This window comes from Galeopterus variegatus, unplaced genomic scaffold (assembly GCF_000696425.1).
Source record: "Galeopterus variegatus unplaced genomic scaffold, G_variegatus-3.0.2 Scaffold2240, whole genome shotgun sequence".
NCBI classification, from domain to species: Eukaryota; Metazoa; Chordata; class Mammalia; order Dermoptera; family Cynocephalidae; genus Galeopterus; species Galeopterus variegatus.
In genome coordinates, this window is record NW_007728351.1 from 190809 (window position 1) to 206023 (window position 15215).

At 51.8% G+C, this 15215-nt stretch overlaps 1 protein-coding gene across 1 annotated transcript in view; it reads left to right on the plus strand.

The window, feature by feature from the left end:
* Positions 1-15215, plus strand: part of CA5A (carbonic anhydrase VA, mitochondrial) — a 42521-nt gene that overhangs the window by 6484 nt on the left and 20822 nt on the right. Inside the window, exon 2 of the mRNA XM_008581050.1 lies at positions 872-1069. Within this exon, the coding sequence (XP_008579272.1) occupies positions 872-1069 (198 nt within the window). The remainder of the gene's footprint in view (positions 1-871; positions 1070-15215) is intronic.

The following is a 15215-nucleotide window of genomic DNA, read 5'->3' on the forward strand; positions in this document are numbered from 1 at the left end:
CCAGATCTCTCTTCATATGAGGATCTGTGCACAGAGAGAAGCCAAGACAGACACACGCCAGCGGGGTGTGACCATGAGTTGCTTCTTGTTCTCCTAAAAACGATTTTCTGAAGCTTTTTTTTTTTTTTTTCCTTTTTTTTTGTCTTTTTTCGTGACCGGCCACGGATCGCAACCCTCGGTGTTGCTCCCGCACCTCGCTCAGCCAGTGAGCAGCCGGTCTGTATGTGGGATCCGAACCCTGGGTGGGAGTGCCACCGCGCTTCCAAGCGGTGCACTGTAGCAGTGCGCCACCGGGCTGGCCCCTTTTCTGAAGTTTTGATTAACGTATAACCCTTACTTTAAAAATCACACTCAAAACATTTTGGAATGAACTTCGAGAAAAGGTGGCAGGGGCCACTCAGCTTTGTTTCTTGCTGCTGGGGTTTTGCATCCTCCTGGCGGGAAGGCTGGAGGGTAAGATTTCCCCGTGGCTGCAGCTGCCACTGCATCACCCAGATGGAATCAAGTGACTGGGAAGAGAGGTTTCGAGCCCTTCCCAGGAGACAGTGCCCCCTGAGCTCTGCCTGTGTCCCATCAGCTGCCCTCCCCGGAGTCTCTGCTGTACTTCCTGTGGCCACACTCTGTGACGACGAGGACACAGAAGTCAACACAGGGCGGCAGTGTTCCTGGTGGGGAGGAGCATCGTGTCTCAGAATGATGGAAGCATGTGGCACAGTGTTGAGCTGCTGAGTGGTCTGGTGGCCCCAGGGCTCCAAGTCGGGTTGGTTTCCCCTGAACTGGGTGCTGTGGATTGCCACGTCTCTGCCATCTCCATCTGAGACATGGAATGAGGCGAAGCCTCAGCCAGGGTCTCCTTCTCTCTGCCCCCCAGTGCACCCCCTCTGGACGGGCCCAGTCTCTGTGCCAGGGGGCACCCGGCAGTCTCCCATCAACATCCGGGGGAGGGACAGCGTTTATGACCCCAGGCTGAGGCCGCTCAGGGTCTCCTACGCCGCAGCGTCCTGCCTGAACGTCTGGAACACCGGCTACCTCTTCCAGGTGGAATTTGACGATGCCGCCGAGGGGTCAGGTGAGCCCAAGCTGGGGTTCGAGGCTTCGCTTTTCTCCTGCTGCACCCCGGGGTGGGAGTCACAGACTCAGCGGAGAGGGAGACGGCACGGGCCATGGCTTTACTCATGCTGTTTGGGGGCTGGGAACAGAGATGCACTCGGGGGATCTGGAGGCCGTGAGTCAGTTTGCACGGGGCAGGAACATGATGCCACCTACAGATGAGGATGCCCATGGCCGCATGCACACAGGTGTATTGGGGATGAAGCCCCTTCCCTCCTGGGCTCACATTCCAGGGGCTGGGGAGGAAGAAAGAATGAGCTGGTGACACATAAATATCTTGCACGTCAGAAGAGAGAAGCTGAGTGGGTGGAGGTAGGGAGGGGTGGTGGCCGAGAGTCTGGTGTGACTGACGCTGATGATTTAGGCGGAGAAGATGATTTAGGTGGAGATAGGGAAGGAGGAAGGAAGTGAGGCCCATGGCAGGGCGGGGATGGCTGGAGCCAGGTGAGCTTGCCGGTGCTTCCTTGGAGTACGAAGAGACCACTGCAGGTTGGAGTGACAGAGACCTCCCCAGATGCTGTGAGGAGGACAGACTGGGGATGTGGGGGGAGCAGGGAGGTGGTGAAAGAGGCCCCAGAAGTCACAGAGCCCTAATGGGGTCCCAGCACCTTGCCAAGGGCTGTGTGAACCGTCTCATCAAATCCTCACCAGCGATCCTCAGAAGTTTCGGATGGGATGGGTGCTCTGTCAGGCTTGGGAAATTTCCTTTCATTCCAATTTTATTTACAGTTTTATCAGGAATGGCTGCTAAATCCCATGGGGGTTTTTCAGTGCTTATTGACGTCGTAAGCCCCGTTGCTGCCAGACACCTGCTTTCCTTCTGTGCGTCTGGAATTTTGGTGTATGCCAGGCAGAGGTGCTCATGTGAGCAGCCCCCAAACCCTGGGCACTAAGTCTCTCGTGAGCTTCCCTGGTCAACGACATCTCACACGTGTGGTCAAAACTCGGTGCTGGGGAGATTAAGGAGGTCCTGCGTGTCTCCACCAGAGAGGACTCAAAGCTCATGCCTGGTCTCCTCCAGACTGCGGCCACGCACGTCTTCTCTGTGCTGATTGTCCTTCGTGCCCTCTCGCTGTAATAAACCTGAGCCGTCAGCATGACTGTGTGCTCGGTCCTGTGACAGCATCAGGTGCTTGGTAAGGGGACGGAAGAAAGATGCACAGAAAGTTAAAGGAGCAGCGAGCTGTTTCCCTGCTGACCGGGAAGGCGCCCACTGCAGAGGCAGCGGGGCAGGAGGTGAGGCCATGCCGGGGTGCTCAGCACCGCGTCTGCAAGACAGACTCTCAGCGCCGGCTGCTGGCCCTGAGCCCACTCTTCTACACTGTCGAAAGTCAGGCAGACGGCGAGCTTGCTTCCACACTTGCCTTCGCACCTGTCCCACGGGCAAGTGTGGTGGCACTGCCACCGTCCTCAGCAGCCCTCATCTGCTTCAGCTGTTGTGGGAAAGTCTGCCCAGCCCTGTGTCCTGGCTTCCTCATGACATCTATGCTTGCGCTTCCACCATGAAAGACTGCTACTCTGAGAAATTCTCCGTCACCCAACACGGGACTCCAAGGAGCAGTGCTCACTGATGCACACCCGAGCCACGTGCACTGGCCTCCTTGCAGCCCGGGGCAGGACTGGGCCTGCTCCTGCCTCTAACGGACCAGGTGTGGGGCAGGGCGCGGACAGCCCTGTGTCCCCGTGCCAGGCCCTGTGGAGGGCGCCACTCACACCGTGGCTCAGCCTTTCCAGAAGTCTCTTTCCCCATCTCAAAGGTGAGAAGGAGCTGTGTTTCCTGAGCAGCTGCCTGCGTGTCTGGTGCTGTTCACAGTCACTCTCGGTCCATCTTCACAGTAACACGCAAGAACACTTCTGGCAGAGGGCTTGCTGAGCGCATATGACAGGGTCCCCACCTCTGGCCAACAGGAAATGGAACGTCGTGGCAGGACAAGGCCAACTCAGAGAAGAGAGGGGGAAGCTGGACCAGCAGACCCGGGGAAGCACGGGAACCAGGCCTCCTTTAGGGATCCAGGGAGCAGGGATTTATGCATCTACTTATTTAGTTGCCAACTTTTTTTCTGCCCTTGGTAGCCTGTTCCAGGTTTAATTTCCCAAGGAGCAGCTGAAATTGGCTTTTCAGGTTTTATGTGGTTTTATATTATTTTAAAATTTTTTATGCAGCAACTTCAAAAGATTGGATAAAGAATAATAGCTCCTGAACCTTTAATTATTTGGATTAATAGTTGTATGGCTTTACTAATAATTTTGAGAAAAACAGATATCGTGAATATAGATGAGTTACTATAGAATTCATACTCCCTCTGTATAATTTTTATATGTAGTTACGGATCTTACTGATATCTATATAACAGATACATTTTCCTTTAAGTCATATAATATGAAAAACTTTGAGGGTTATTTTGGACTTTTTTATATTGTTAAATTACATTTTACAAAATAATTCCAATTCCCAAGGTAAAGGGTCTGGTGGCTGACCCTGGGTGGACATGCAGCCCTTGGCCAGTGGAGCACTGGGCATCTGAGTTGACGTCCTCACCAAGACCACATGCTGAGAAAGTGGTGGTCCCAGGGGAGATCGCAATCCTGAAGATATACGGGACAGACAGACAAACGAACACCCTCTTGAAAAGCAGCACTGTCCAATGCATAACAGCACAGCACAGCACAGAGACCCGCTACACAAAGTATCCATGTCCTCATTCTATGTAAGAATAAACAGAGGCCCAGAGATGGATGATCCATCCAAGCTGTGTGACCGGAGGCATCGGCTTCCATCCAATTCCTGAAGATTCTAAAGCCCACGTGGCATTACCGCATCGGCCTAGGGGCTTCACTCCTTATAACAATCAGGTCAGACACAAATGATTCCCTGTTTTACAGATGAGAAATGGCGGAGCAAAGAGTTTCACGGCCTGTGGTCACAGAGCCACCACAATGGGATCCTCTGCTCTCCAAGGAAGGAGATTTTAGGAGTGTGATCCCTCTGTGGAAAGAATCTGCACCTGACATCCACAGATTGGGCACAAGGCCACTTGCAGCTGAGCTCCACATGAGGGAGGGATATGAGCACACGGGGGTATGGAGAACCTGGCGTGGGGGGCTCCTGGCTCATGCCCAGCTGATGCCGCGTCCAGTGGTGCATCCCTGTGGGAGGGCCGGTGGACAGCAGGTCTGCATGGGACACCCACCTCCTACACAGCAGGGCAAGAGGCTGAGGCCCACGCCTTGGCCTCTTGACAGGGGCAGCGACGGTAGTGCTTTAAGGGTCCACTTGTCACTATCTCTTGTTTACCTGGTCTACGGCATGTGCGCCTTAGACTCTAGATGTTTCTGTATCCCAAGGGAGCTCAGGCTCAGATTTTAGACTGGGAAGTAAGATGCTTGCACATGGTAATTATCCCCAGAATCAAAAGTCAAAGCCTCCTCTGGGTCAAGAATTTCATCCGCTTCACTGGCAAAACTTTGTACCCAAAGCTCCAACCTGTGAATAAAATACTAACCTTAGCCAGGGGCTGGTGGGTGGTCCAGCACAGCACTCTCGACCTTCAGCTGCACCAACATCCCTGGAGGGCGAGTGGAATCCAGGCTCCCAGCTTCCCCCAGAGATCCTAACAGGCAGGTGTGGGTGGAGCTGGGAATCTGCATTTCCAATGGGCTCCCCAACACTGCTGGTCCACAGCACCCTGGAATCTGTCCTCCTTCCCCCTGGTGCAAGCCTTCCTGCTTTCCTTGGGAGCCCCCTGCCCCACTCGCCTCCACCCCTCCACGGGGCTCAGAGCCGGTCCCACCCACAGTGACAGGAATGGGCATGGCCGGCCGGAGCATCCCTTTTCCGGGCTGCAGTGATTGGTCCAGGGATGGGCACGTGACTCAAGTCAGGCCAATGAAAGCCTGCAACTTTTTTCTTGGAAATGTATAAGGAGGTCTCCTCCTGCAGGCCTCGTGCAAGGGTCAGCTCCTTTCCTGGACAGCAGGTGAGAGTCTGCCTGAGAAAGAAGCCCGTACAGGGGAGCAAAGCCAGGAGGTAGAGAAACATTGAGGCCTGAGCTGATGTTGGAGCCTCTAAATGCAGCTGTGCCTGAAGCCAGCTCAACCTGGGACTAGTAGATCTCTTTTTCTGCATAAGTCAGTTTGATTTAAGTTTCTGTCATTTGCTTCTGAGAGTCTTAACATATGCAGACAAACAAAAAGTGATGAAGTTGAGAATGAAGGAATAGAAGGAGGGGAGCTGGAGGTTAACCAGTTTCAGCCCTTTTACTCTTTGCACAAATGTAATTCAGCTGCAGGAGGGGTCCCTGCAGCTCGGGCAAAGGGGAAGCTTGCAGCAATCTCTGGTCAGATCTGTGGTCAGCGCAGGGTGCTTTATGATTCAGACTTGTCTCCAGGAAGGCTGGGCCTTGTGGAACTTTCAAAGGGGCCCCACTGAAGACTGGCCCGGCCCGGCCCGTGGATAGTGGAGAGGAGCTGAGTGTCAGCAGCTGGCTTTCTGGGGTTGGGCAGGGGACGAGAGCTGTGGAGTGGTGTTTGCTGCTTGCATGGGAAAGACTCCAGCACACCGAGTTCCTGCCCACTGCTGTCCCTTGCCCCCTTCCCTCTCGTCCCTGAAGCCTCTAATCTCATGTTTGCTCTCCAAATGGGGAATTCACTGTATTAATTAAGACTTCTTTAGGTTGCATGTGGCAGGAATCCAACTCCAACTGGCTTAAGTAAAGAAGAGGGATTGGCTTAGATCCTTATTGGCTCAGATCCTGAAAGTCCAGGGCATGGCTGGGTCTGGGGGTGGAATGCCACACCCGGAATCTGCTTCCCCTGAGCTGGACTCCCTCTAGGCTGGGGATTCTCAAATGGAGGCAAAGGTGGCAGCCGCAGCTCCGGTTCAGCCTGGCAACGGAGCCACACCGAACAAGAGCCTCTTTGCCAGCCATTCTGGCAACAGTCCTGGCAGATCCTCAGTGGCCAGCTTGGGTCACTTGTCTGGGTTGAGCCAATGGCAGTGACTCTGGCCACCTGGAGCAAGGAGGGGACCAAGAGTGCAGGACAGCAACTTCCCAGAAGTGGAGAGGGGGCTGCAGAGCTGCACACAGCACCCTCCTCACTGGACCCGAGCTGGCCTCGGCCACCCTCGCCTGGGTTGCTCTGAAGTCCGAGGCTCCTGCAGCCATCTGCAGCCAGGCCTGCGGCACCCGGCCTTGTTCTGACCTCCCACTTTTGGCTTCTCCACCACCTTCCCCATCTGGTTCAAGGGACTCACCCCACCCTGCCACAGACCGAAGAATTATCTGGGTGTCTCCCCAGCCATATACATTAGCTGGATAATGCCCTGTGGCTCAGGTCCACACAGGCCAGTCTGGTTTTACTTTACTTGTCGTCTTCCCAAAAGCCGGTGTCCATTTTCTTTCTCTGCTGCCCAGCTTCACATACGCCTGCACCCCCATCTCTACGGCTTGCTTTTCCAGGCTCTTGTCCTCCTCTTTTCAGAGGATCTGTCCTCTCCATTCACCTCCCGTGGAAATCGGGAGCCACCAGGAGCAAAGAGAATAAACACGCAGCCAAAGGACGGGCAGGACTGAAAAAAGGGAGGATAATGAGGCTCTCCCATAAATTAAAAAAAAAAATCCTGGAGAGGAAGAGAGGAAATGCCTCCTAAGCAAGGAAGGAAGTGAACAGAGAAGACTCGGGGTGCAGAAATAATTTTGCATGAAATATGATTATTCAGGTCAGGGCTATGCTAACAGGTGAGGGCCAGAAACTCAAAGTGAAATGTGAGCGGGAGGCCGGGGGAAACCTCCGTCTGCGTGGACGCGCCCGTGAGTGGCTGAGCCAGTGCCAGCGGCTGTTCCCGAGGAATGTGGGTGGCAAAGGCCGAGGAAGGGAGGCCGGCAGAGGGGCCGAACCGGGGAGAAGGTGGAAGAGCAGAGGGGAGGTGGAGTCACGAGGGAAGACAGTGGCCACGTCTAAATGGATGGCCACTGTCACGCCCGTGTGCAGACCACCCCACTTCGTGAAGGCAGAATGTGTCAGGTGGTCGTGCATCTTGGTCTTCAAGGGTGTGGCAGGGCACAGGACAGCAGGGAGGGCACAGGACGGTGGCAAGGGCTGGGCTCCAGGATCAAGTCCCCGCTCCTCTGCCCACTGGCTGGGACCACGAGTGGGTCAGCTCAGCCCTCTGACCCTCGGTCTCTTCCTCTGTCTGCGGCCGCAGGGTTGCTGGTGGGGTTAGGGAGGCCTGTGCGAGGTGCTTGGCACCTCCCCGGGAGAATTAAGCATCCAGGGTGCCATAGCGCCGCCCACTGGTTCCTGCGAAATAAAATAATGCAAACAAGGCTCAGGCCGGATTCTTCTCACTGTGTCCATAGGAGGGCAGGAGAAGGCCTAGCAGCAGCAGGCAGCCTGGCCAAGCCCGGCTTTCTCTGACTACAGAGGACTCGATATGTCTTCATGACCTGGCCAACCAGGTAAAGAAGGAAAGTCAGGAGCTGCCAGCCTGGTGGCAGCATTGTGACTCACAGGGGGGCTCCCTGGAAGGCCACTCACATGGGGAACAGTGACTGGCAGCGGAGGCGCCACACGGGGGCCACGTGCCTGCCTGTGCCCTTCCACTCTGAGGTGACTTCAAGTCATGTAAATGTGTAAAGTGGGGCTCGTAATGGCCTTGTGTCCTCTAAGTGACAACTGGTAGTTGTCCCAAGCACCAAGAGACCCCGATAGGGGCTCAGCTCCTGAGAACCTGAGCACAGGAGCGCCGTTGGCATCATGGAATCCACACCCTGGGTGTGCCGGCTCATGGAATTTCGCTCCTGGAGGGAATGAATGAGTGACGTGCAGACCAGTGGGATTTTAAAGTTCACAGACTTCACTTCTGTTCCATCCAGGATCTCTGGTTACAGGTCAAAAAAACAGACTCCAGCAACATAAGCCAAAAGGGAGATGCCCAGAAAAATGAGGGGCTCCCACTGGACAGGCCGGCCAGAGACAGGGCAGGAGCCATGGCAGCAAGAACTCCTCCACCATTTATACAGCACCTGCACCCCCCCATGCGAGATCCAAGTCCCTTTCCTCTGGCTGCACTAGGCGAGGTGCCTGCTGCGGCTGTCCCCATGCCACAGCAGGAGGTTCCAGGGACTGTGTAGCTTTTCCAGTGGCACATGAGTTGATAGTTCCAAGATGATATGCAGGGGGAGAAGGGAATTCCTTGGAAGGGAACCCTGGCACTCTCAGGAAGAGAACTGTGGCTGCACGTTCCAAGGATGACCCATTGACTGAGATGAAAGAACATGACCGAAGGGCAGCACTTTTCCCTGCAAATTCATAAATGGGCTCTCTGATCTCTAAAACTAATATATTATACGCACACAAGAGGACTTCAAAAGTTCACGGAAAAATGGAATCAAAAAGTAAAAATGAAAAATATAAACCTTATGGGCCGGCCCGGTGGCGCACTGGAGAGTGCGCTGCTTGGGAGTGTGGTGGCGCTCCCGCCGAGGGGTCGGATCCCATGTGGAGACCGGTTCCCGCTCACTGGCTCAGCGCGGTGTGGGCACAACACTGAGGGTTGCGATCCCGTTGCCGGTCCCCGGTACGGGTGCGATACCGAGGGTTGCGATCCCGTTACTGGTCAGTAAAAAAAGACAAAAAGGGAAAAAAAAATATATATATATATATAAACCTTATTTCTCAACATAAGGTCCACCAAATTCAAGACACTTTTGTAAGCAACGATACCAGCCATTTAGTCCATCTCTAAAGAACTGACAGTGCTGGGGATTTTACTATGCCAATGCACTCTTTTTTACATTATTAACTGAAGAAAAATGGGTACCCTTTAGAGATTTTTTAAGATTAGGAAATGAAAAGAAGTTAGAGGGAGCCAAAGCAGGACTGGAGGGTGGATGCCTGATGATCTCCCATTGAAACTCGTGCAAAATTGCCCTTGTTTGATGAGAGGAAAGAGCAGGAGCACTGTCATGGTGCAGAAGGACTCTCTGGTGAAGCGTTCCTGGGTGTTTTTCTGCTAAAGCTTTGGCCAAGTTTCTCAAAACACTCTCATAATAAGCAGATGTTACCATTCTTTGTCCCAAAAAACTGTTGCCATGACCTTTGCTCTTGCCCAGTCCACTTTTGCTTTTGCTTTACTGGACCACATCCACCTCTCCGTAGCCATGGCTTTGATTGTGCTTTGTATTCAGGATTGTACTGGTAAAGCCACGTTTCATCTCCTGTTACAATTCTTTGAGAAATGCTTCAGGATCTTGATCCCACTTGTTTAAAATGTCCACGGAAAGCTCTGCTCTTGTCTGCAGCTCGTCTGGACACAATAGTTTTGTCACCTGTTGAGCAGAAGGTTTGCTCAACTGTAATTTTTCAGTTAGAATTGTGTAAGCTGGGTTTTTTGGTGTTTGGTTGATTGTGTGTGTGTGTGTGTGTGTGTGTGTGTGTGTGTTTGGCAGCTGGCCAGTCTGAGGATCTGAATCCTTGACCTTGTTATTAGACTTGTGTCAGCTGAACCAATTGAGATGTCTATGGTGTTGGCTATTGTTTCTGCTGTTCATCATCAGTTCTCTTCAATGAGGGTACAACAAGATTAATTTTTTCCTTGCAAACTGATGTGGATAGTCTGCCACTGTGGGCTTCATCTTCAACATTGTCTCGTCTCTTCTTAAGATGAGTCATCCATTTGTAAACTGATGATTTCTTTGGGGCATTGTTCTCATAAACTTTTCCTAAAGCATCTATAGTTTTACCATTTTTCCACCTGAGCTTCACTATAAAGTTTATATTTGTTCTTGCTTCAAATTTTAGCAGGATGCATGTTGCTCTGATAGGGGCTCTTTTCAAACTGATGTCTAATCCTTCTTAGTGCCTCAAACTAGATCCTGTTCAGACTGTTAGAACAAGTTAGCACAAGTTTGTTTGGGTGTGCAAAAAAATTTTTGAAATCCTTGCATAATTTTTTCATCATACGCATTTCCAGTGAACTTTTTGAAGACCGCTCATGTGTACATATGTATGCCACCGCCTTTTCTTATTTAGCTACTGGGTTTTTATCCCCTCAGGTCCTGGGTGTGGATTATTTTGTGGGGAGGTTAGATGTAAGTCAGTGCTCTTTTTTCACTCTGCAAATGCTTTCTGTTCTCGCCTGGTCCTCCAAACTGGAAGGAAGGAAGGAAGGAAGGAAGGGAGGGAGGGAGGGAGGGAGGGAGGGAGGAAGGAAGGAAGGAAGGAAGGAAGGAAGGAAGGAAATAAGAGCTTCCAAAGTTTATGGTCTGGCCACCTGCGAGACACTGATCCTGTTCTTGTTCAATTCCAATGCCAAACTCTCAGAGCAGTGGCTGTTATTGGCCCAGCCCTGCACTAATGCACTAATGAGGCTCAGGAAGGGACTCTGATTGGACCAGCCCTGCACTAATGAGACTCAAGAAGGGACCCTGATTGGCCCAGCATGGTCTGAGTGCCTATCCCTGTCCAATCAACTGTGGCCAGGGGTTGGGATCATGTTAGACAAGATACCGCTGGTGGAGCCCACTGTTGTTATGATTTGGATCAAAACGTAAGGTTCTCATCTCCAGCCACAGCTGCTTCCCACAGTGCAGGGTTACCCTAATGTCCTGGGCAGTCTTTTGTAGGGATAAGGATTGATCGAGGCAGTGAAGCCCTTGCTCCCAGGAAGCTTATATTCTAGCAGGACAAGTAAACAAATAAATATTAATTAATAAAGACATAAGAAAGAAAAATGATCATATGGGATAGTGATAAGTGCTGAGAAGAAAATAAATCTCGGAGATGACTTGAGGTGAGGGAGGTTGTTGGTATTACACAGAATGACCAGGAAAGCCCCTGCCTGGCCTGGGACCTGGGTGGTGAGGAACAGCCCTGTGGGTGGTGGGAGGAGGTGTTCCAGGTGTGGGCTGGGGCTGCCACATTCAGGTTGTCCAGGTCAGTTTCAATTTCAGACAAACAGCAAATCCTTTTACAGTATAAGTGGCCCTCAATATTCCATGAGACATACTTATCCTAAATTTTGGGGACATACATTAAAATGTGTTGCTTTACTTGAAATTCGGATTTAACTGGGTGTCCTGTATTTTCTCTGGGAACTCCAATGGGAAGTGGCAAGTTTAAGGGCCTTGGGGTTGGACAAGCCTGGCAGGTTCAGGGAACAGAGCAGCCGAATACAGGAGAGTGAAGGTGGGACCGCTTGGGATGGGTGAACTGCTTTATCATAGAGGATCAGCCTTTGTGATACTACTCACAGACCAGGGACACAGTTTAACAAGTAACCATTATTATTTATTAAATGTTATTGAAAAGAAACGTACCAAATATGTGTGCTTATGGGAAGGAACCGGAAAGTAACACTGCATGCAAAATTCAATAACCTTCGCTACCAGATGGTTAGGGCATGAACAGTGTTTTATATTTTCGAGTCATCCTACAATGCTGTGGGCACATCTCTTTTCTGATATTCAGTTTTCTTTGGAAGTTCATCAACCCAGTTTTGGCCACAGAAGAAAGCTGTAAGTGACAGAACTTGATAACTGTGAGTTCGTAGAGCTTCAAGTTGCAGATTGTTTTGTAGGGAATGTTGCAGATACAAGCCCTGAATGTAGGAAACCAGGTTATAAATGAGGTCAAAGGCATCGTGTAATCTCAAATAAGCCGTGATGAGATTTGGGATTTCATCAAGCGTCTTCGGTTGCCAACCCATGATGTCCCATCACCAGGCATTTGTGTGGGTGGAGGAGGTCATACCGCGAAGCTCTCAGAACAAAGCCTGCTGCCTGGTGGCATCAGCGGTCACCCTGGCTCCCTGTGCACACACCGCTCACTCAGTGACGGCTTTGGTCCCTGGGGTCTTCCTTCACTCCACTCTGGGGTTAATCCTTGTTCCAAAAACAGAAGGGACCATGGTTTGAATCATAGCTCAGTTCCTCTCAGATCACTCTGCTTCTCCGAGCCTGCCCCATCACCCAATTGATGGGAATGATAACCCCCAAAACACTCTGTCCCCAATGGCTCATGAATCCATGTCATACCCACCCACCCCCAAGATGCCAGCCGGGCTGAAGGCAGTGAGCCATCCCCCAGTCCACCTCTTCCCCATCTTTCCCTTTTTGTGTGTTGCCTTCTGCCAACAGCAAGCCCCTGGAGCCCCACACCCAGCCTGACCTCCCCAGCACAGTGCCATGGCTTCCCTCCAGAGGGTGACTTACTGGTCAGAAGGGCCTCTTCTCTCCTGCTCCTCCTCCAGGGGGAGCAGGCTGACAGGTGCGAGAGTGGCCCGTGTCTGTCGCAAGCCCCTGGCTCACCCCCCAGCCACTCCTGTCGGCTCTTCACCACCTCCCTTAGTGTCCTGGGCACTTGTCTGCCAAAATGCTGTGCTTCACAGGAATCAATCTGGAAATGGAAGACGGATGCTGGGATTAGCTCAGGACCACCCAAAACCCGACGATGCCCAATGTGGTAACCGCGTTCTCCCTCTCGCCATTGCTAGGAGTGCCACTCCCCACCGCTCCTGCAAAACCTCCCAGAAATTGCACATTCTTGCTCCGTACAAGAATCTCCAATGGGGGGCCGGCCCGGTGACGCACTGGATAGTGCGCCGCTTGGGAAGCGCGGCAGCGCTCCTGCCCGAGGGTTCGGATCCCACATACGGACCGGCTCCTGCTCACTGGCTGAGCGAGGCGTGGGAGCAACGCCGAGGTTTGCAATCCCGTTGCCGGTCCCTGGTCCGGTACGGGGGCAACACTGAGGGTTGCGATCCGTTGCTGGACACGGAAGAAAAGACAAACAAACAAAAAAAGAATCTCCAATGGTAAATCTGCGATATAGCAAGCACACGGTTTTCTTTGCAAATAATTAGTAAGTGCCGGTGATGCCTAGTAACACATTAGGTCACAAAACCTTCCCAAATTCAGTCTTTGCTCGCACGGAGATCTCCAGTTAGGAAATGTGTGAAAAGTAAGTTGAAAGGTAAACTGAGTCATAGATTGTGCAGCTCCCCCACTTCCTGTGGCAGACATCACTAATGGATGTTGGCATCGTCCCTGATGATCCTGTGAGGGGTACTGCAGGTGGCTACTCTCCTAAGAACAGCATAAGGACAATCTACCAGCCAGGTCTGCGAGGCTTCCCGAGGGTGCGCTGGCTGCAGACGGTGGGTGGCAGGGAGTGGGCGGTGCTCAGGGAGCAGGGGTGGGGAGGGGAGAACACCTAGTGAGAGGAGGGCAGGAGGGGACTCAGATGGAAGGGGCCAGGAAGAGGAGAGACCTCTGAGGAGCCATGGCAGAGACTCTGGGGAGATGGAGTTTAGGGCTTTTCTGTACGAGATGCTGAATAGGTTCCCCTGAAACATTTGAGAGAGCCTGCCACAAAGAGCTATGTTACACTTCAGGGCTTCTGAGTGTGGCTCTGCTATTTAAAACACGTGCACACTCATGTGATGGGCGGTAGCACACCTGGGTCATGCTCTGCTGTGGTGACCTCCCCGGCGAGCTGCTGCAGGGACTGGGGCTCCAATCTGCAAGACAGAATGTGATCTCCAACAAGCCTGCCTGGGAGCTGGGTTTGGAGTCAGAGCCGGGGAAGCTGAGGAATCAAATGGGCGATGGCACGGGGATCCTTGCATGGTGCCTCCACTTTTAAAAGACGGGAACCTGGAAGCCCCCCTGATTTGGCCACTGCCAGCACCTACCTCTTTGCCCCTCCGGCCCCATCTCCCGCAAGTCCCCTGCATGGACTCTATGCTCCATACAGACCCTACACTCTGGCCATTTGGAACTTCCATCTGTCCTGTCATGGTGACCACTCTCTCTCACTCTGGTCCTTTCCACCTATTGCACCTCTCTGCACAGAATGGTCTTGGTGTGACAAGTAAAAACTCAGTCTTCAGGGCTCAGCTGACACACTGCATCCACAGGCACCTCCCTGGACTCCTGTGCCAGTTTAGTTCTCCCCAGATCACCCATCTTGTCAGCCATAGCACCCCTATTTTCATGACTTGTTCGCAGTCTGTCTGTCCCTATCAGATTCCACGCTCCGGGAGGGCAGGACCGAATCTGCACCATTCTCTTTCCTTCCCCACTGCCAAGTATCGTGTGTGGCGCACAGTAGGAGCTCAATGAGTATTTGTTGAATGAATGAATGATTTTTCTTCCTTTGTGCTTCCATGGCTGGCTCAGCCCCTTCTAATGGACACTTTCAGACATGTTCAACCTTCAATCTCTTTTTATGCAGGACCTCTTGGGATAGGACAATAGTGACTGCTTCAGGTGACTGCAGAGCTCTGCTTTGATGATGATGATGATAGCAATTTTAATAATAACAATAATACCAGTCATGGTATTTTGGAAACTAACTCAGCAAGGAAGCAACCTCGAACACTCGGAAGGTTGGAGAGCCAGGTGTTTATTACACTAGCGGGACCAGATGGGCTCATGCCCAGAAACCCTGGTCCCCGAACCTAGATCTGACAAGGCTTTTTATAGGCGGACTGTTACAGGGCTCTTTACATATTTCTTTTTTCCTTTTCTCAGCCGTTTAGCTAGCATATGCGATCTGTGCAGATAAGCTCTTGTTACAAAAGCCAAAAGAGCAAGCAAACATAGTTTCAAGGACAAGATACTACTTCTAAAACAAAGCAGGCCTGTGAGAAAATTATTTCAAAATAGTGGAGAGTGCAAATATAGTTTCAAGGACAAAGCAGGTTTATGAGAACGTTGTTTTACATTTTCCAACAATAGTAATGGTAAATGGCTACCACTCACTGAGCTCTTACGAGATGCCAGGATTGAGTGAGGGAGGCATTTGTAAGCCTCATAGTATTTGACCTCTGCCATGTTCCCATGAGGTAGGTGTCCTTATCATTTTAAGAATATTGAGTCTTGGGCCGACCCCGTGGCGCACTCGGGAGAGTGCGGTGCTGGGAGCACAGCGGCGTTCCCGCCGCGGGTTTGGATCCTATATAGGGATGGCCGGTGTGCTCATTGGCTGAGCGTGGCGCAGGCGACACCAAGCCAAGGGTTACGATCCCCTTACCGGTCACTAAAAAAAAAAAAAAAAAAAAAAAAAAAAAAAAAAAAAAAAAAAAAAAAAAAAAAAAAAAT